This window comes from Archocentrus centrarchus, chromosome 15 (genome assembly GCF_007364275.1).
Source record: "Archocentrus centrarchus isolate MPI-CPG fArcCen1 chromosome 15, fArcCen1, whole genome shotgun sequence".
Classification (NCBI taxonomy): Eukaryota; Metazoa; Chordata; class Actinopteri; order Cichliformes; family Cichlidae; genus Archocentrus; species Archocentrus centrarchus.
The window spans coordinates 28135344-28157262 of NC_044360.1; the positions used below are offsets into that span (position 1 = coordinate 28135344).

The window sequence follows — 21919 nt, forward strand, 5'->3', positions numbered from 1 at the left end:
TTGCACCATGATATTGTGATACCAGGGTAAAAGTTACATGATGTTTATTAATATCTGTATTTTAACAGTTTAAAAAAAAAAAAAAAAGATGCATCCAAAGCTGTGTCAGAGCATCCGAATCCTGCTCTTTTCCATTCACAGTTCTGGGAATTCATAAATGGGCTAGATAGCGGTTTACTTTGCGGTATCTTGGGACACAACTTGTGATATCTGATGTCCCACTGATGTACAGTATGACATGATGAAGACTGTGCCAAATCACTGCTGGTTAAACAAGCAGGCTCTCTTGTTAGTCTGTGACAGGGTGAGACTTTGATGCCCTCTACTGGCCGTTATGTGAAAGTACTAAGCTGATTGCATCTCTTCTTGCATCTGTCTGAAACTTTGCATGTCAGTGGTGATATTTACTATTTGTTTGATCTGTTATTGTGACATGATTGTGTATTTTAAAATGAAGAATACTGTGAGTGAGGGGTTTTTATTTTTTCATGTGTGAAGTCATCCATGTCATCACTTTATCTGTGAGAGGCTCATTATGATGTGGTGGTGCTACTTTAGTTGTTTCCTTCAAGGATGTAAACTCATGTGTTTCAGGACATACTCATTACTACAGATTTCACACGTGACTTTTATAAGCTAACAACTTCTCTCTTAACTCAAAGCTGACTTTAATAGTTTTGTTTAGTAAACTGTATCTGGTACAATCACATGTAATTACTTATGTGGTACATGTATGATATATATTTTAATTTATTGTAATTAGTTTAACTTATTTGTATTATTTCTACTTTCTCCTTTTAACACTTTCCCTCAGTGTCAAATGTATTTATCCTTACTGTACACTTTTTAAACTAAACTTCATCTGCCAGTGTTCCCGATGACCTCCTGTTGGACTTCTATTTTATTTAGCTGCTACCATCTCAGTGCCATCTGTACTGTCGTCTCTTTCCTGTTCTGTTCTCCTGTCTGTCAACATTAAAAGTGATTTATTTTTTTCATGCCACGCAAATAACCATTTGATCTGTTTTGATGTTTTATTGTGTCAACCTAAGCCATCCAAACGGGGCGGCCATGTCTGCTTTAGACACTCTCACAACTCAAACACTAGTTTTCTCTCTCTTTTTGGGGCAGCGTATAAAAAAGACTTGAGCTGGACTCACCAAACTTTGGTGGCTTTTCCTAAAATGTATCTGGTAACAATTCTATCATGAGCCTATCCCAGCTGTCATAGGGCGAGAGGCGGGGTACACCCTGTACAGGGCGCCAGCCTGTCACAGGGCTAACAGAGAGAGACACAACCATTCACACCTATGGGCAATTTAGAGTGACCAGTTAACCTAACCCCACTAACTGCATGTCTTTGGACTGTGCGAGGAAACCGGAGTACCCAGAGGAAACCCACGCAGACACAGGGAGAACACGCAAACTCCACACAGAAAGGATTTGGCCAAGGTGGAATTGAACCCACGACCTTCTTGCTGTGAGGCAACAGTACTAACCTCGGTCCCAGGAAGCCCAATCTGAATAGGGTTAATTGAAACATATTCCAGTATTCCTTGTCTCATTTTATCTTCTCTTTCATTTAAAATGACTTCTATCATTGCTGGATTACTTACGGTCCCATTTCTTGGCACTATCGGTCAAGGTCGGCTGTGTGGACCCAAATGCAGGACTTGGGAGGCTGACATGAACTTTAAGCAGCTTTAATGCTGAGCTCTTTCACACACATAAAAAATGCACAGAGTTACTGAACAGGAGCAGTTAATCCAGAAACTGGGACTCTCTGGGAATCATGGAACTAGGAAACACACAACCGTGAGAAGAAGAAGAAGAAGAAGAAGAAACAGCCTTTATTGTCCCACAGAGGGGAAATTTGGATGTAACAGCAGCCGCAGTTATTATAAATATAAATATAATAATTTACACTATTAAGAAAAAGAATATATATATAAAAACAACAAACAAGATTAACCTTAATAATAATAATAACAATAATACTATATACAATGTACATGATGTGCCTGTGTGTTGAACCTTAACAGGCCGGACTATTTACAATATATTATATATTATCCAACAATGTGTAGGTTATTGTGGTTTTGTTGGGGGCATTTGAGATTTGTTTGACATACGTTTTAAAGATTATAGGCCAACAAGTTAGTTCCAACTGTTTAAATCCCAGTAATCATTTTCTGGCAAATACTGGAAATCACTTTTTGGACACAACACTGGTCCACTTTAACCCCCTGAGTATAGCCCCATAAATTATGGGCTCGTTCACCTCTTTGTATCCAGCAAGCCCATCAGAATTGCCTTTTATGTGTTACTGTTGCCTCCATTTGGGCACAGACAGGTTTGATGTTTGAAGGCGTGCAGTGATGTCAAATAACTCCCCTCAGATGTGTTAAACCTAAAGTAACAAGCCTGTTTTGAAAATGGAGCAGAAAGTAGAGACTTTTGTGTAAAAAAATTAGGGAGCAAAAGGTTGTCAGAAAAATAAATACAGTACAGATATCCGACAGTTCTACTTAAGTACAGCATCAAAGTATTTATTCTTTGTTACTTCCCAGCTCTTGTCCTAATAGGCAAATAGCGCTTTGGGACTCACCTTGTTGTTGCATAACAATTTTATGCCTGTCAAACTGTTATCCAACAGTTTTCATAGATTCAGCTAAAGAAATGGGAATAAACAATGTGTGTTTGTGACAGGCTGCTAGCAGCAAAATGCTTAAGGATATCATTTATAATGAGTTCTTTGTGAAGTTGCCTGCTATGTGTAGACAACACTGGTTCATCCCTTGACCTTTTTAATGCTTGAATGAATAATTAGTCAGTGCATAGGCGTAGGAACCGGGGGGGATGGAGGGGACATGTCCCCCCCAATATTGGAGACAAGCGCATTTGTCCCAACCAAAAACTACACAGCGGAGGAGAAAAATATTTGATTTTGAAATCTTTAACTCGCGTGCTTTTATGTTGAAGGCACAACATGCGCTCCCCCCCTTCCTCTGAACGGCTGAGTGTTTGGGAGGTGGGAGACAGCGGCAGGAGTCAGAAACTCTTGAATGAGGGAAAACAGTCTGTCGGGATCGTTGCCATGAACAGAGCCGGACTGAGGCATAGGCGGCATATGCGGCTACCACTACCAGGGGGCCCCCAAGCTCACATATATTTGTAATGAAACTTTATGCTAGTGTACTGGTAACATTTGTCTATGCACTGGTAACAATTATCTGTGCATTGGTAACAATTATCTGTGCACTGGTAACTATGCATTGGTAACATTTATGTGTGCACTGGTAACAATTATCTATACATTTGTAACAATTATCTATGCACTGGTAATATTTGTGTATGCACTGGTAACATTTATCTGTGCATTGGTAACAATTATCTGTGCATTGGTAACAATTATCTGTGCACTGGTAACTATGCATTGGTAACATTTATGTGTGCACTGGTAACAATTATCTATACATTTGTAACAATTATCTATGCACTGGTAATATTTGTGTATGCACTGGTAACATTTATCTGTGCACTGGTAACAATTATCTGTGCATTGGTAACAATTATCTGTGCACTGGTAACTATGCATTGGTAACATTTATGTGTGCACTGGTAACAATTATCTATACATTTGTAACAATTATCTATGCACTGGTAATATTTGTGTATGCACTGGTAACATTTATCTGTGCATTGGTAACATTTATCTGTGCATTGGTAACATTTATATGTGCATTGGTAACATTTATTTGTGCCTTGGTAACAATTATCTGTGAATTGGTAACATTTATCTGTGCGCTGGTAACATTTCGTCCCCTTAGAATTACAAGGTTCTATCTACGTTCTGAACAGTTTTGAGATATTGAGCTTTAAAGTTTTTGCACTCTGTATAGTAAAAATTACACATGGAATAAGTCTTGTTCACACATGATTATGAAACACACCCTATATGTATTCTAAATCAGTAATATCAAAATGCTATTAAATGTGCAAATGTTTTTTTTTTTTTTTTTTTTAAACAAATATAATGCAGATAGAACCTTCTAATTCTAAAAACTCATTTTTTGTTTGGAATTATAAGGTTCTATCTGCAAAATGTGATAACTACTACTGATTTTCAAGGAATGAAAAATAGTTAACTTATATTAAGTTTTAAACCATAAAATTATAGATATAATAGAGTGTCCACAAGTATGGTTAAATCAAATTTAATGAATTCTGTGACATTTTTTAAGTTTCTTCTTTCATGGCAAACTGTTTTTACGGACACATTTCCCTTCCCTTTACTAGAAGATGATGCTTGACAAAGTTTTATCTTTGAATGTTTCAATGCCATCTGGAGCCTATCACAGCTGACATAGGGTGAGAAGCACAGTACACCCTGTATAGGTCGCCAGCCTATTGCAGGGCTAACACAGAGAGACAGACAACCATTCACAACTATGGGCAATTTAGAGTGACCAATTAACCTAACCCCAGTAACTGCATGTCTTTGGACTGTGGGAGGCAACCCACACAGACATGGGGAAAACATGCAAACTCCACACAGAGAGACCCGGGCCAAGGTGGAATCGAACCCAGACCTAGATGTCAATCTAGCTGTGAGGCAGTAGTGTTAACCACCATGCCGCCTTGCTGCACAACATCTATTACATGATTTTAAAATTGTACAATTAAAAATTAAAAAAAAAAAAAAAAAAATCAAACTTTTCATTAAACTCATGTTGGCAGACTGAGCCCTCTTTTTTTCCCATCCTTTATTTTTCCAAAGTTTTCTTAAGATAACAACATATAATTATGTGAAAATCAACAAGTAAAAATAAAATTTATAATAAATAAATAGGACAAAATAAACATTTGATATAAATTTAGGAGGCATATACTTTGAAATATAAATAAACTCAAATTTCAATAAAATTTGTTCAGAGAGTCAAACAAATTCTGGATAATTTACCACAATGTTTTTTTCCCATTTAGCCTAGATCTTTTTAAATTTTACGAGCTGCAATCTACCTGAAAAAGCATTCATTAAAATTCTGAATAAACATTTAGATTCTGAGTCCATGTCCACTGAGTACAAAAATCCAAATAAAAACTCATCCCACTTAAAAGGTAGATTTTTTTAAACTTAGATCTTTAATTAAAATCATTCTGCTATAAAAATGTCACTGACAATGAACTGTTTTCTTTCGGTTGTATTTATTCAGGAAAAATGTAACAATTTCTTTGCCGTCCCTTTTCTGGTGTTTTTTCCTTTTACTTGCTCTTCTGGAGTTTGATGACAGAAATAAAAGTAGACAGCACTCATTAGCATGGCACCACTGCTAGCTCATAGAATATATTAAAACCTGAAGTCATTCTTCAATCAATAATATTTTATTTGTGAGGTAACTTATATTATGACCTTTGACTATTCTCAATATTACCAACTACATTGTTTGTTTTTTTATGTTAGCACTGACCACAGACAAACAATACAAAACTAGTGTTAGCTCACTAGCTTCGTAGCTAACAGTGCAAAGAGCTCAGTGCAATCTAAAAAAAAAAAAAAAAAATCCTCAAGCTTTAGAAACAGCCCCAGCTTACCATGAAACATTTTCTCTAGCATCTCCTCTGCTCCTTTGCTTGACATTGGGCACCAACATTACAATAAAGAAGCAGCCTGATTGGCTCTCTTGTGAACATTTCAAGTGCCTATTGGTGCACAGATAGAACCTTATAGTACCAAGTTAAAGCTTGATTTTGCAGATAGAACCTTATTATTTTGTGAATAAAATGCCCAAAAATATATATATTTGAAAAAAAATCTCTTACATATTGTTGATAAACGGTCAGCAAATAAGTATATGACAAAAACTCAGTTTCGTCAAAAATGTCAGAACCTTATAATTCTAAGGGGAAGATTTATCTGTGTATTGGTAACATTTATCTGTGCACTGTGCATTGTAACATTTATCTATGCACTGGTAACATTTATCTATGCACTGGTAACATTTATCCTTGCACTGGTAATGTTTATCTGTGCACTGGTAACATTTATCTGTGCACTGGTAACGTTTATCTGTGCACTGGTAACGTTTATCTGTGCACTGGTAACATTTATCTGTGCACTGGTAACGTTTATCTGTGCACTGGTAACATTTATCTGTGCACTGGTAACGTTTATCTGTGAATTGGTAACGTTTATCTGTGCACTGGTAACATTTATCTGTGCACTGGTAACGTTTATCTGTGCACTGGTAACATTTATCTGTGCACTGGTAACATTTATCTGTGCATTGGTAACATTTATCCTTGCATTGGTAACATTTATCTGTGCACTGGTAACATTTATCCTTGCATTGGTAACATTTATCTGTGCACTGGTAACATTTATCTGTGCATTGGTAACATTTATCTGTGCACTGGTAACGTTTATCTGTGCACTGGTAACATTTATCTGTGCATTGTTAACATTTATCTGTGCACTGGTAACATTTATCTGTGCATTGGTAACATTTATCTGTGCATTGGTAACGCTTATCTGTGCACTGGTAACGTTTATCTGTGCATTGTTAACATTTATCCTTGCACTGGTAACATTTATCTGTGCATTGGTAACATTTATCTGTGCACTGGTAACGTTTATCTGTGCATTGGTAACATTTATCTGTGCACTGGTAACATTTATCTGTGCACTGGTAACATTTATCTGTGCACTGGTAACGCTTATCTGTGCACTGGTTAACGTTTATCTGTGCATTGTTAACATTTATCTGTGCACTGGTAACATTTATCTGTGCATTGGTAACATTTATCTGTGCACTGGTAACGCTTATCTGTGCACTGGTAACATTTATCTGTGCACTGGTAACGCTTATCTGTGCACTGGTAACGTTTATCTGTGCATTGTTAACATTTATCTGTGCACTGGTAACGTTTATCTGTGCATTGGAAAGTATGCACTGGTAAGAATTATCTATGCATTGGTAAGAATTATCTATGCATTGGTAACTATGCACTGGTAACATTTATCTGTGCTCAAGCCAGTTTGCCCACGTCCTACGATTATAAAACATATACATATGTAAATTATACATGCAATCATGTAAGTGTACACAACACTATTTTTCCAAGAAACATTTGCAAAATAAGAAAGGATCAAATAGCATTTTTTAATGCTTTTCTCAGAGTATTTATGGATCTGTCAGGTTTCCGATATGTCCCCCCCAATAGCAAACTCATTCCTACGCCCCTGAGTCAGTGTTAAATGGCTAAACAAACAAACATTCTTCTGTAAATGGTCAGGTACAAGAACTGGACTGAAAATAAGTGAAAAGACAGCCGATGTCGAAAGTCACTTTGAAAGCCTGTCAGAAAGCCTGGAGAACTCTTGCTCAAGACCACTTCACAAAATTACAACAAACCCTGCCTCATGGGAAGCAAAATATAAAGAAAAGAGGCGTGCCGCTAGATTTTTGCACAGTACTGTAACTGTACCAGTGTCTGTGTCGTTGGTGAAAACAGAAACCACACCACTTGTCTGATCCTGAATCAGGCGCCACTGTAAAAATTCCCACAGTCTTGAATGCAGCAGGGATGATACTGCCGTAGATCCATATTACCTTGCTAGCAGGTTGCAAGCTAACTGAATAGAGGCAGCAAAGTGCGGGCTGAAGGTGATGTCCCACCCTTTCTAACACAGGCTGAGCACTCCGTGGTTCTTTCGGCTCTTCACAGACGGGACTAACTCCTTAACTTCGGCGACATGACGACGCGGTCGGAGAGAGAAAAAGCCCAGAAACTGAATGAGCAGCATCAGGCCATTCTGTCCAAACTGCTGAGAGAGGAGGATAACAAGTACTGTGCTGACTGTGAGGCAAAAGGTAAGCCTGTGCGGCTAACCTGCGTGTCACAGGTGTGTGTATGTCAAGATGAAACGAGGAGGACACCTGTCCGCTAACAGCTAGCATCATACCGACATTATTCTGATGGGAGTCACTTATGTGCAGCTATGCTCACATCCAGCCTTCAGTTTTGATGCTACATATGAATTATGTAAATCTGACTTTTTTTTCTTTCCCTACTTGCATATTTATGTTGAACAATGCAACCACGGTACGATACCGTTTTCTCAGTTAGATTTAAGCCATTTATAAATATTATTGAGCGACATTTAATTAAAAATAAGTGAAGAACACACAACGTCCGCTTGGTGTTTTCAAAGTAAAATCCTCATCCAGAGCTTGTGTTAGCTATTTCTTTTCAACTAATACATACATGTGGTACAACTAATACTTGTAACTGAGAAGGTTAGTGATACAAAAAATACAATATTTGGATGTTGCTCTTTGTACATTTATTGAAACCTTTACATTTATTGTGTTATTTTATTTTATTCTATTCTATTTTAGTTCATTAGTTTTTAATCATCCTTTTCATTTTTCTCTATACTGAGCTGCTGTAATGCGCAAATTTCCCCATTGTGGGATCATTAAAGTTTTATCTTATCTTAATACACCAGCTTCTTATGCTGCTTATGAAGGGTTTTCATAATTGTAGCTACTAAGTTGTTGACACTACAAGTGAAATTTATAATCGTGGACAGGAGGTTCAGGGTTTTCTTTTCGAGGTGCCAGTGATTTTCTTTATTGCTTTAATGCTTCGAGTATACTTTTTTTTTTAATGGATGAATGAATATTGGCACATACGAGAAATAAGGCATATCAAATCTATCCTAACTCAGTGTTCAGAAATAGTGTGATGAAACTCTGAAATACTAACATCGTTCATTAATTTTTTATAAATGGCACAAAAAGAAACATGTTAGTACTACTTTCAGCTAGTTTGAAAATGGTGTTGGTCCAGAGTTTCACAAAAGGTGAATGGGCAATAATTTTCCTTATTTTCCGTTACCTTTTTCTTTTAGAAATTCATGCGTGAGCTTTTATTTTGAGGTTGAGTGGTGAATACTTCCGGTCCGGTATTGTGTAACTGTGGCTAACTTGACGCGGCTTTCGTTCGGCAGTATCGATGTCGTGTCCTTGACTGGGTTATTTATGAGCGGAAAACGTGCGCGCCCCGGGCCGACTGCGCTGAGTTAGAGGTGTCGTTTGCTCGCTGAATGCCTCGCGGCGAAAAGCACGCCAGCATCAGAAGCTGCAGGGTTTGTGGCGGCTGCAGCGAACACCTTGCCTCTGGCCCGGGATACCTTCCTGCCAGGGAGACCACCTCCCCAAACTCCATTCAGAAAATTGAAAGTTTAATATTCCCTTGAGTCGAATGTAGAGTACAGTGTGATGGAAAAGGTTTAATAAAACCTTAAGAGTCAGTTTTCAATTCGGCACACAGCCTCAAACAACGGCTGTGATTCATTATGTCAAACTTGCATGCATTTAGTATATAATACTATTAACAAAAAATGACATTTTAATGTACAGTTGTCTAAGATCTTCACTGTTGCCTGAACATCCTAATATAAAGTGCAACCTATAACTGCCAGTCAGTAAATGTGGAAGGATAAAATTCCCAGTCTTTTGAGTGGAAATTGAATGTTTCCTATTGGGCTACCACTGACTGAGATTAAACGCCTTTTGCGTCATCACAGTGCCTCTCCTACCGTCTGACATTTGTAATCTGTAGTAGCAGACCTCAGTGAGTCAGTATCACTGATGATGCGCTGCTGCTTTTTCACTTTAAGTTCTCTTTTTTTTTGGTCCTATCCTCCTTGTTCTTCATGTTGATCTAAACACATCTGAACCTTAATTACCTCTTTGTGAAGTAGAATAGTATGTAGTGTGAATTCTGTCTGTTTTCACAGTCTTTCACAGTTTTGAGGATGTTTTATACGACCATCTGTTGTCATGAGAAACTGGACACGATCACCTCAGCCTGAGACATCTCACGTCAGACATCAGTGTGGAAACGAGTTGTGTGTTTTATTTTATAAGTGGTTTACGTTGTCTGCTGTGTAACTCAGTTGTTAAAGAAGATGGTGAATGTGGTAGCTTGGGAAAAAAATCTCATAAGTTGACATAACGTGATGGTTCACAAAAACACATGTTGGAATAACGTTAATGTTTTTTTCATGTTGGTTGTGCTTGATTTTTTTTCTGCCGGTACTTACTCACTGGGGTAAAAGTGGGCCAGAGCGATCCAGCCCTGATGCTCTTCAGCAACCACTTGCCAGATTCCACCTTTATACTGGCTAAAGGTTGGGAAGCAGCCGTAATGGGCCTATATATTAAAGACTGGTTGATTAAATCCACAAAGAGCAGGAAAGCTCATAATCAGCACAGGTCAGTCTGTTCACAAAGCAGACAAATCTACTGCAGCTCACAACAGAAATCAATATGAGAGTCATTTCTAACCCTGTTGCCCCGCTACTCCACAATCAGAGTTCCTCCATCTGCAGAATCCCACTTTAACCCCTGCTTATGGAGGACCAAAGTGGTCAAAATACAACTTTAATAAATAATTAAAAATAATTGTCTGACTCAAAAATATATAACATTTAATAAAGAAATATGGTAACTTTGGTCACGTGGGCAGTACCTGATTATATACCTGATTTTGGCAAAATCACAAATTAATAAATAAATAATTGGCTCAAAATTATGCCAAATATAAAAAATAATTAGACTAAAATGGAACAAGAGGACCACTGAGAGGGTGCTGAGAGGGGCTGTTTTTAGTACTACAACAACAACAACTCGACTTTTCGAAACAGCTCTACGTGTCCGCCTTTATTTATTTATGATTTTAGCAGTTTCATGCCTCTGCAGATACTGGTCCGTTACAGACATGTTTATCAGCGAATATTGGGATATGATTTTTTATTATTATTTTTTTATAATAATAAAAAATGGGAAATAAACCCTGGGGATAATTTAGAAATGATGTCAAAACAGAGTTTGTCCAGTTGAGGGCGCTTTAAGTCTGCTTTGTTCCCCCTTTATGTGATATTGTTAGCAAGGGAAAGTGCTGTGCACGAGTGTAACCGTTTGTGAGGTCCAAAGGAGGCGCGCACACCCACACACGCTAAACAATGCAATTTGTGAGGTGCTCTTCTTGAAATGTTTTTTTTTATAAGTAGGTTGTGACAGGTTAATAGCAGGGCATTATAATCAGCTGTGAGCTCTTCAGATGGATTACCATTTCTGCAGCTGCTTAGCTTGAGTTCTGCTGTGGAGCCTCTGTGAACCGTCTGGTGGTGTAGCACCATATGAAGCAGTACTGTACCCGCTGCAGGCAGCAGATCTGTGGAGCAGAATAAGGATCGTCACCAGGTGCAGTCCAATATGGTCACACTGGAGTCCATTTAGCCACCTGATAAGATGCTCAAGCAGCTGAATGATCGCAGATGCTCAGAAGAACATCTAAACATATAAAATGTTTAAAAGTCACCAAATATACTTGGTGTGTTAATCTAAGAAAAGTCTGTGGGGAAACGCTGATAAGAATATCAGCTCATATCTGTATTGGAATCTTAATTCCCTGAAATTGGTATCGGCCCCTAAAACCCAGTATCGTCTAGGCTGTATGGGTAATAGTCTCCTCCTTTCTTTCCTGGAGTATTCTCTTTTTTCAAAATTTGTTATTGTGTGAGATTGTAACTGGCAAGTAATAAATGGTTATAATGATAAATTAATGGTGCACGAATAAGCTAACTTTGAATTGGCACCGTTCCTCTGACAGTTCTTGTAATTTAAAGCCTTTAAAAACGAGTTTCATCATAGCAGGAGTGATTGGATCGTGAACGCCGGCACAAATAAAGCTGCTGTGGTAGCTGGAGGGTGTGGATACTGGCTGTGTTTGCTGTTCTGCATTGTTTAATGTCAGCTAGTTTGCTTTGCACAGGAACCTTGGTGTTAATGTGTGTTTCCCATGTGAGCTGACTTATTTTGCTGTTCCTGTAAATCCAGCTTAAGCATTTGTGCGTGTGTGTGTGTGTGACAGAGAGAATGTGCTCATTGCTGAATGCAGAGTGCAGATTAATGAAATCAGCAGGTGTTCATTATTTATAGTGTAGGTATACTCTAACTTTGTCTTCTCTGTGTCATTACTCATACAAATCCCTATTCCTTCTCCGTTCCCCTCAGGGTTCGTAAATATGCTTATAAATCCAGATCTTTGTTCAGGGATTTTCTGAAATGCAAAGCTTCTGTGTACAATGTGCTGAGAGGATGGTGTGAAAGATCTTTTTTTTATATTAAAGTGCCCGCTTCTGTGAGAATGGTTATGCATTTCAATCGTGTATAATAGGCTGAAATAATCGGAACTCTTTTTCCATGACAACAAAAATGATACGGCTGCTTGGATGTTGGTGTAGACCACAGTGTTTCTGTGGGTCACTGATGAATCTTAAAAAAAAAAAGTTCAGAAATTAATTCAATTGAGGTGCTTGGGGGCATCCAACTAGGACGCCTCCTATGTGAGGCGTTTCAGGTATGTGCTATGAGGAGGAGGCACCAGGGCAGACCCAGGACATACTGGAGAGATTATACAGTATCTGTTGGCTGCCTCTCTGCTGAGACTGCTGCCCCTGTGACCCAGATAAGTGGCAGAAAATGGATAGATGGATGAATGGATGGCAGTAGGAAGTTTCTCACTTCCAGCATGAAGACAGAGTAGGCAACAATAGCTAGAAAGCACTGAGTCATGGTTACTTCATTCTGTTTCATATAAATAAGATTCTGCCTGCAGTGACTAGTGTACATAAGTGGTACCTGACTATTAAACCATAGGAACATTTGACTGGTTCCTAGTTCTAGTTTTTTCAGGCTATTTTTTATATTTACTTTGATGTTTAATAGTAACAGTAGAGGTTAAATTCCAAATGGTACGTAAGCTATAAGTCAGCACACACTGACTCGTCTTGTAGATTAAAAACCACGGGGAGTTTATTTATCTGCTTTCTCTCATGCAAAATATTTGTGGTACACATAAATGCTGGGGTCTGTCTCTGGGTATTCTGCTCCACTTTGCCCATACTGCCGCCGACTGCCCTTAAGTGCTCATTAAGCTTCATTATGTATGAGCAGTGACCCTGCAGGGACATGCATGTAGCTCCACATGTATTACAAAGAAAGGAAATTAAATCATCATGATGCAAAGTGGGCATTCAAAATTTAAATTAGGTTCCTATAGTAGGCTATTGAGGTGCTTATGTATCTCAAAAAATAGAAAAGTCCTGGATGTGGAGGGTCATTTGGGGCCCAGCGTCTGCACAGCTTTGTATAAACCTCTGAGCAGTAAATAATGACGTCCAGAGTGATGTCTTCAAATGCCTCCTTTTGTCTGACCAACAGTACCAAATCCAAATTACAAAGAAAAGCATCAATCATGCTAACGATGGAGGAATTATTGCATGTTGAACTAAGATAGTTATGGCTTGCTTTTGAATATAAAGCCTCATTTCAGCATTGTTTGGTTGTGACGTCTCATTGATTGAGGCTAATGCTGTGCAGTTTAACATAAAAAAATGACACTGGCTTCCTCTGTCAGGAGTAAATACAGTACAACATTTTGATGCCATCATTAAAAAAAAAAAAAAAAAAAAATCAAAAGAGTGAAAAAAAAAAAGTTTGTCCAGCTTCACTGTGACTCAGTTCCACTGCTATAAATGATCACAGTGAGTCCAAAATTTGATCTATTGATTTGTGATTTCCTCTGCAGCCTGTGAGGGCTTGTTGTGGGTTAGTCAGAACGCAGCCGCATCCAGCTGTGCCCTGTGAGTCATACTGTCACTGCTATTTTTATCCAAATACACAATGAAAAATAAGCTTCGTAATGCAAAAAGTTTGGAAGTTTGAATCATTTTGTGTTTGAGAATTTGCTTGCTGTCAAGAAAGTGTCTAAATAGTTTTTAAATTCATACTTGGTTTTCATGCTATCAGTTACCAAGTGCAAAATCAGCCAGTTAACACTGTAGACTGTATACAAAAGATGGATGTAGTCATTGGTTTTTGGACCCCACAAGCCTCAATTTTAGCACTTTGGCTGCTGCTGTGTTTTATGGAGGCAGAAGCCAGCACATGTGGATGAGAGGCTGGAGTGCCTTGTTACACAGGCTGATCTGTGGGAACTTCTGATCGCAAGGAAAAATCTGTATTCTGTGTGAGAGACTTGAGTGCGATGCACTATGGAGAATGGAGACTGTTCACCTTCACAGAAAAAGTTGCACCTCTTGAAATGTGTTGGTTTTAGCAGAAAGGCACAGTTTTTATTGTGAAGGTGAATATTTTCCAGCTTGTGTCATGCTTTTCAGTTTTACTACTGCTTAGCAAGTACTTGTCAAATGGTTGCAGACAGGACGGCATCTTCCATGCAAACTATAGGCGGCCGTGGCAATATGCAACCAAAGAAACCACAAAGAGGTTTTCGGGGCACCTCTTTGCAACCATATTCAACCTAGTGATAGCAAGAAACCTCCTGCAACCGCTCACCAACAGGTTGGGGAATATTCATTTTTCCGTAGTGGTTGGTGGTTGCTAACCAGTCTTTAAGCCTGTGTAACTGGGCCTTAAGACAAGCTCAGTTAGTAAGCTGCATTCACAAACAGCATGCATGCACGCACAGACTCAAACAGCAGCTAGCAGTAACAGGATAGTAAAATGCTGATACTCACCAAAATTGAAACACAAACTTGTTGGATGGTTTGTACCACACACACACACACACACACACACCCACACACACACACACACACACACACCCACACACACACACACACACACACACACACACACACACACACACACACACCAAAAGGTATCAGTAGCACAAACACAGTCAAAAAGGTCCAATTCAGTGACTGGAGTTAGCAGAGTAGGAGCCTAACAGACAGCAGTCATCTACGGCTATGAACTTTTAAACCTTAACAAAATCAGAGTATTGCAATAACATATGTTGTGATTTATCACCTTTTTTTCAGCAGCAAATTATGTCCATTGTCAATATCTGTTTTATCCAGTAAGATAAAGTTATCTCCATTTTTTTTTTTTACAGCTGCAAAATGAGATTGTCAAGCATACCGACGCTAAAACCTGCCACAAATGTTGCCATAAGACCGTCACATATCAGGTCTGTGATTGAATGGGGTCAGGTTATCAATTACATGCAGTCGCTTTCTGATATTACAGCAATTAACTGTGATAAATCATTGAAACTCACACAGAAATTCACATTTAACTATTACATTTGTGCTCAGAAACCTTGCTGTTCTATAGGAATATAACCAGAATAATACGAGTTGTCAAGCTAAGTGTGTCCAGTGTTGGGTGGTTATTTGGTCATGCTTGACTAATGTTATCTCACAGTGGTGGTGAGTGAGATGAGTTTTTTCATTTATTTAATAAACTATTGATAATTTGGTGTCGCTGTATTGATACAATATCGCCAGGCAAAATATCACGATACTATGCTATTTATTAAATGATTATTTATTTATTTACTACTTTACACCCCTACTTTATAAATTTTTAAAGTTGGGCATATAAACATATGGATATTTAAGGGTAAAGAAGCAGGGTGGTTAGTGGTTAGCATTGTTGTTTCACAGTAAAAGGGACCTGGGTTTGATGCCAGGCTGGGCTTTTCTGTGTTAAGTTTGTTTGTTCTCCCTGTGCTCAGGTTTCTCACACCATCAGAAAACCTCTTAGGTTAATGCTCCCCTTCCTGGATCTGGTTTAACTTCCTGCTATGTAAAGGTAAAAGAACAAACAAGCATAATGACATGAAATTCTATGCACAGTGTCTGTAGTGGAAGTATGACTGTATTTTGGGGCAAAGTCAAAAAACCTTTAAAGCAGTTTTTAACAGATTTGACAGTCTTTTTGTTACTTGCTTTTGAATGGACTCTGATTTTCTTTGAAAAACTTTTGCAAACCTTCGTCTTCTGTTGTGTTTTGTTTGCGTTTCTTGATTAAGGCTGCTGGGATCTCCAGTAATGAGTGAAAATGAGCAGCACAAAAAGACTCGGATGGTAATCGCTCCCGTCATTACCTTCACTTTCATACTATGTGAACACAGCATAACAAGAAGAACAAAACAAGGTGTCAATTCAGCAAATACGGTGCCACGTTTTGTTCTCTACTGTGAGAGCTGTGCCACCAAATCTGATTTGTACATTTGAGCAACCTGCTTGCGTCATTGTTATTGTAGCATATAACTAAAACTATGGGGACGTGACCAACAAAATTTGATGTTTTTAAAAAAAAATGAAGCTAAATAGTTAAAACAGCTTCCCATAACGCAGACCTGCATTGTTATCATGTGTCCTGCGTGTCTCTCTGAAGCGCCACTGGGGAATCACTTCCAGTAGAAGTTGAAATGGGGGAGAGGCAGCACTTCTGGGCCCTCCCAGTGTTTTAGCCTATATCGATTAGAAATGAATTAGAAATGATTATGTGATTGAAAGTTACTAATCAACCCCCTAATATCACTATATAGCACTTTTTTGGCATCCTTGCTAGTCCACAGACCACATTTGTCCCTGTGCAAGTATGACTTGCATGTAGTTATTATTTAGGATCTCTTTCTTTTGTGTAAAATATTAAGAATTAGTTTCACTGTGTCATACAAGGATGAAATCGGTTAATTGTCAGTAGTGGATCTGGATTTGAGATTGTAATTTTTTTCTCTTTTTGAGCTTGAATGTATTAATAAAGCCTGACTGATTTATCTGTGGGCAGATGTTAGCCATTTGCCGATCTATTGGTATCAGCATTTATAACAGCTAACTTAAAAAAAAAAAAAAAAAAAAAGCAGGTAAAGGGGACAAGGGAGAAACACCTTTTAACCATGTTATTAATGTGGAGATTGCATAGTTTGTCCAGCAGAGGGCACTCTGCAGCTTCCCTATAACACATTTGTTTGGAATGCTACAAACACCAATCAGCTGTTGCTTCAGAGTATAAATGAGTAAATAAATAGCTCCACATAGCAAATGTTAGGGAAATCTGTTTATGTTTCGTGTATTTGAAAGGGGAAAAATATTGGGTGATATATTAGAATATTGGTATCGGTCTTAAAAGTCCTACATCAGTCAGGCTCTTACACCACACCGGCATCTGAGGCAGTGTATTAGAGTTTATTGACGTATAAAATAAGCTTTCACTCTATAGCTGATTGAGCACTCAGAGTGCAGAGCTCTGGTTTCATTGATCAGTTTGTTTTAGGCTTTATGTGATCAGACGCCGTCCATCCTCCGTACTACCGGCTGCAAGCGTGCCTAGGTGTGGCAGCCTTCTATGACCAATGCAGAGTGGTGACTCACCTTAGCCTCTCAGCTGTAATTCCACCCTCAGACCTGCCTTCTATCTACACACACTGCCCTACATTTTGCGTGTGCGTGCGTGCGTGTGCAGTGAGACGGTGGTGGACTCCTTATCTATTGCATTCCCTTTGCTTGTTCTGTCTGGCATGTCAGCCTATCTACTGCTTAGTGGCGGATGGACTGTTATTTTCATTTTTTTTTTTAACACAATCCTTTTACAAGTGTGAGCAAAGTCCACACACACACACACACACAGTGTGCGTCAGTATTATGATATGTGGCAGGGGGTGCTCTGAGCTGGCACATTCTCCCTTGTGCTGGTGCAGCAGATCTTGGCAAGTGCCTGCAGGGTACTCACCGCTTTGACGACCTGTCCTTGGTACTGTTCCCCTGTCATACACACAAAATACTGTTACGCACTCACTCTCAGCTGGGCTCAGAAGCTGGTGCCCACACACCTGCAATTGTATGCAACTTAAGGGTGTGGAGGGCAGGCTAGCTTGGTGGTGGCCATGTGAAGGAGACAGTCTGCATGTGAGCTGTTTTAGCATCATATAACGTGAGGAAAAAGAGTGCCAGTTTAGTGTGGTTTTGTTGTCTGTGTGAGCACTTAAAGAAAGGGGACAGTGTTATCACAATGTTAGGATTCTTGGCTATAAATCATGCTCCTAAAAACTGAACAGGGGTTCTCTACTTCTTGTCAAACAGCTCTTTCTTACAAGGAAGTGGAGTGCTTTGACTAAAACAGAAAGTTTATTTTGCCAAGCACAGAATTTGTCTGCTTCTTCTTCGATTGGTTCGTTTGTGGTATTCTGTGATTTTTGCGTTTCGATAGATAAGTTCACACAACAGGCAAATCCAGTTTTTTGCAAAGTGAAATCTCTGAGTTTGCCCCAAAAAACATCTGGTGGTTTTAAAGTTTGTCAGGTCCACAAATTTAACATGATGTAAATGCATACCTTCAGTTTCAGATTAGTATTGTTGGCTTCCTTTCCCTGCAGCAGAACTTTGTGACCTTGAAGTGCACAGAGGGAGAGTGGGGGTGAGCTGGAGAGTGTATTGACAAGATGGCCAGAATAACTGCTTTACTAAAACTCTATGTACCAAAACACAACAACCAATCTTCAAGTGCAGAGGGAGAGCAGCGTTAGCCTTGGCAAATCTTTCCATCTGTGAGGGACCAAATGAACGAGGATTGAGCAGCAGTGATGGCATGAGTCAGAAGATTCTTCTGTCAGTGTTGTGTTCAAAGATGCTGTCTTGAATTGTAAATCCACAAATATGAGTACGTCATACTCATGTACAAATATGACATATGAGTATGTCATATTTGTACATGAGACAGAGCTAGGCATCTAATTTTTTAACCCAAAACAGGAAAACAGTACAAAAAAAATCTTTAACCTGTATCTGAAGCTGAGCTGTAAGTAGAGTTTTCAGTGAAGTTAGCCAAAAATTATCATTTTTGTGCAATGTAAGACACATGTACCACATTTAGTTTTGGGGACCACAGTGGTGGAGTGATTAGCACTATTGCCTCACAGCCGGAAGGTCTTGGGTTTGAATCCATTGGGTGGATAGGGCCCTTGTGTGGGGAGTTTGCATGCATTCATTTTCTGTGGCTTCCTCCCGCAGTCCAAACATGCATGTTAGGTTAATTGGTGGCCCTAAATTGGCCATAGGTGTGAATGTGAATGGTTATCTGCCTCTCTGTGTTAGCTGTGTGATAGACTGGTGACACGATTGGGGTGTAACTCACTTTTTGCCCCGTGTTAGGTACCTGCGAATCTGCGCCAGTGTGGCGGCAAGAATTTTGACCACGGCAAGTTGTGCGACCCGACCAGTAAGTTGTAGCATTTAAGATTTCCCATTTCGTGACTCCTGCATACGTAGTACAATCAGTTTCACTACCAGTTATGAAAGTTTAATCGCTTCCAGTAAGGCAGTAGGTGTAAATAAAGGCAGTTTTTAATGGTAGAAAGTACTTTTTAAAGACCGAATCAGTGTCTTTGTTTCGTACTTAGGATCTGTGTGTGTGCATGTGGTCCCGGTTTTAGACAGTGGACCAAGTGTCAGCCATCAAATTAGACATTGCTGGCTGCCAGAAGATGGCGCTGTGAGCGTTCAGAGAAATATGAACAAGGTTGTTGAGAGTTTATCACCATCACTGAATATATTTGTTATGCTTCCAAAGATAATTGGATATACTCAGATACTGATGCAAACATTTACAAATCAGGTGTGTGTGGGTGTTACCCAACATTGGTTTTCATGGAAACCCAAATTTCACTACAATCTCCATATTTTTAATCAATTTTGATGAGCTCAGATGATTTGCCATGCTGAAAAAACCCCAGGGCCAAAGTTTTGTATTATTCTGATGACTAATGACAAAACTAGAAAGGACTGCATATGATTACCTTAATTATGCACTTCTGTAAAGCAAAGTCTGGGACATAAAAGGTGAGGGTCACTCTCATTAGAATTGCCATATCTCAGTTTTCAATAATTCAAAAAGCTTTGTGCTTCTGAGTCTCAGGGGCTTCCATTAAACTAAAAATCCTGATGAACAGAGGATTTATAATTTTTTATTAGTGGGTACCTACTCATGTCAGCTGAGATAGGCTTGAGCTCCTTGTGATCCTGAATTGGATAAGCAGTTTAGAAAATAGATGTATATTTAGTTTAAAAAATATTAAAGTAGTAATTTCCATAAATACATAAGAAAAATGACAAATCATCAGTGCACTACTTCATTAGACGCATTTTACCTGTAAGCTTCTGTGGGTCACCTGCGTTCCAGGTAATCAGTGGTAGTGAAGACAGGTTGGCCTGATGGTCCTGAGCAGTGGGGAACTGAGGTGCAGGAACAGAAGGGGGGAGGAGGAGAGCGTTTTTCTGTAGTCACTGACATCCTGTGTGGATATATATATTTGCAGTGTATATATGATAAGCACCAATATTTAAAGTGTATTCAAGCAGGAACCCGGATTATTATTGGCCTTATGTTTAGTTCTTGTTTTGTTGTTTATGTTTTGATCACCCCTTCCTTACCTGTGTAAGTGGTAGGATCCATACAGGTGGCACATGTATATGAAATGAGTGGGGTGGTAGCTCTCTGCTGTTGTTGATTTGTTTACTTTAATTTTAGTTTCCTTTCTTTTGGTTGTGGTTTTCCTCTTTGTTTTAGTAAGATTATTTTTAATTAATAGCACATTTTAACTTATAATCATGCCTTAAGACCTGCTGGTGACAAACAGTAACAGCAGCCCCTTGTTTGGGGTCTCGGTGCAACACTGAGAATGTCTTGTACTTTTAAGAAATGGCTTATAGGGATATAACACGTGACTAAAATAATTAATTGGACTATCAGTGGTCCAGGCAAGTCAGTTTATCTATATAGCAAATGAAACAAGCAGGCTGGAATGATGTCACTACTGCTGCTGTAAATCTTAAACTGGTCACAAATATCTGGTTTAATTTAAAACTGCTGGACATTTGGTGCTCTGTATTTACAGTAGGTGTATGTAGGACTGTCACTATAAACTTAGTCCATTGTTGCAAACATTGTCAGTAAGTTTTGGAGAGCAGCGGAGCTCCGCTGTAACACACTATACTGTGCTGTTACTGCTGTAGGATCACCTTACCTTTGCCTTGGGTTCTCTAATGAGAAGAACATGAATCTTGTCTCCCAGCCTGCTCTGTTTGAGTCTCCCACGCTGCCTTCTGTCACCAGCAGATGGAATCCTGTCTTCACTTTATGCACCCACTGAGTGTATAAAATAAATACTCATTGCAGTTGAGGACTAAATGCTGTCGTTGCCCTCATTTATCTATTTAGTGCGGAAAACATAATGAGACAGTCCACATGTCAGACTGTAGACCTGTTATTGTATTTCTAGCAGTTTGGTTCATCCCCTGTGTATATCCCTGTCTGTTCCAGTCTTTATAACCTGTGATGATGCTTTTTATGCTTTATCCATTTGTCCTGATTTATGGACTGCCTCCACCCTAATGTTCCACCATTAGCTTGAGGACAGGGAATAAGAGCAGATGATGGGTTTTTATTAGGTTTTGCTCCTGTTATTATAAAGAGGATATACTGTTGGAGGGGAGCTCCATTCTCCTTGTGGAAGCGCACTGTTCACTCCTCCTTTTTCTCTTCTCTGCTGACACTGAGTCACACTAATGGGCCAGCAGGGAGCAGCACAGTGCTGCTTTTTTTTGCCCCTCAGCCTCCACTCTTACTCTCCACTCTGGACTATACTGAAGATTCTGGCAGTCGTTCAGTGATTTACTAAGAGGGCATTTTATTAATTAGAAAATGGGGGTTGTTAACCTTCTTTAAAGGAGAACACTGCTGAATTTCAGCATTTTCTTGCCTCTAGCACCATTCAGCCTTTATGCAGCAGCATTAGCATTTGTTTATGGTTCCTAGAAAAAAGAGAAAAATTAAACTGGAGTCATACAGCCATACACAATTAAAGGATGTATGAATATTCTATAGAGATTTGAGCTTTTGAGGTCTTAATAGGGCATTAAGACAAAGGAATGCAGACTGAAAGATAAATGAAGAGGTAATTCAAATAAGAGGAGATAAAAGGGTGGTTGTGACTGTGACCAGGAAGATTTCTACAAAGGCTGCCTCTTTCC

General features: G+C 39.0%; 1 protein-coding gene across 5 annotated transcripts in view; it reads left to right on the forward strand.

Annotated features, from left to right (window-relative positions):
- The first annotated feature begins 7609 nt into the window (after positions 1-7609).
- The window catches only part of LOC115793025 (stromal membrane-associated protein 1-like), a 172798-nt gene continuing 158488 nt past the window's right edge, over positions 7610-21919 (forward strand). For 4 of the 5 annotated variants that reach the window (XM_030747730.1, XM_030747729.1, XM_030747728.1 and 1 more), the window contains exon 1: positions 7610-7874. In XM_030747730.1, coding sequence (XP_030603590.1) covers positions 7757-7874 — 118 coding nt within the window. In that variant the 5' untranslated portion in view covers positions 7610-7756. The remainder of the gene's footprint in view (positions 7875-21919) is intronic. The other variant, XM_030747727.1, reaches the window with a different exon arrangement.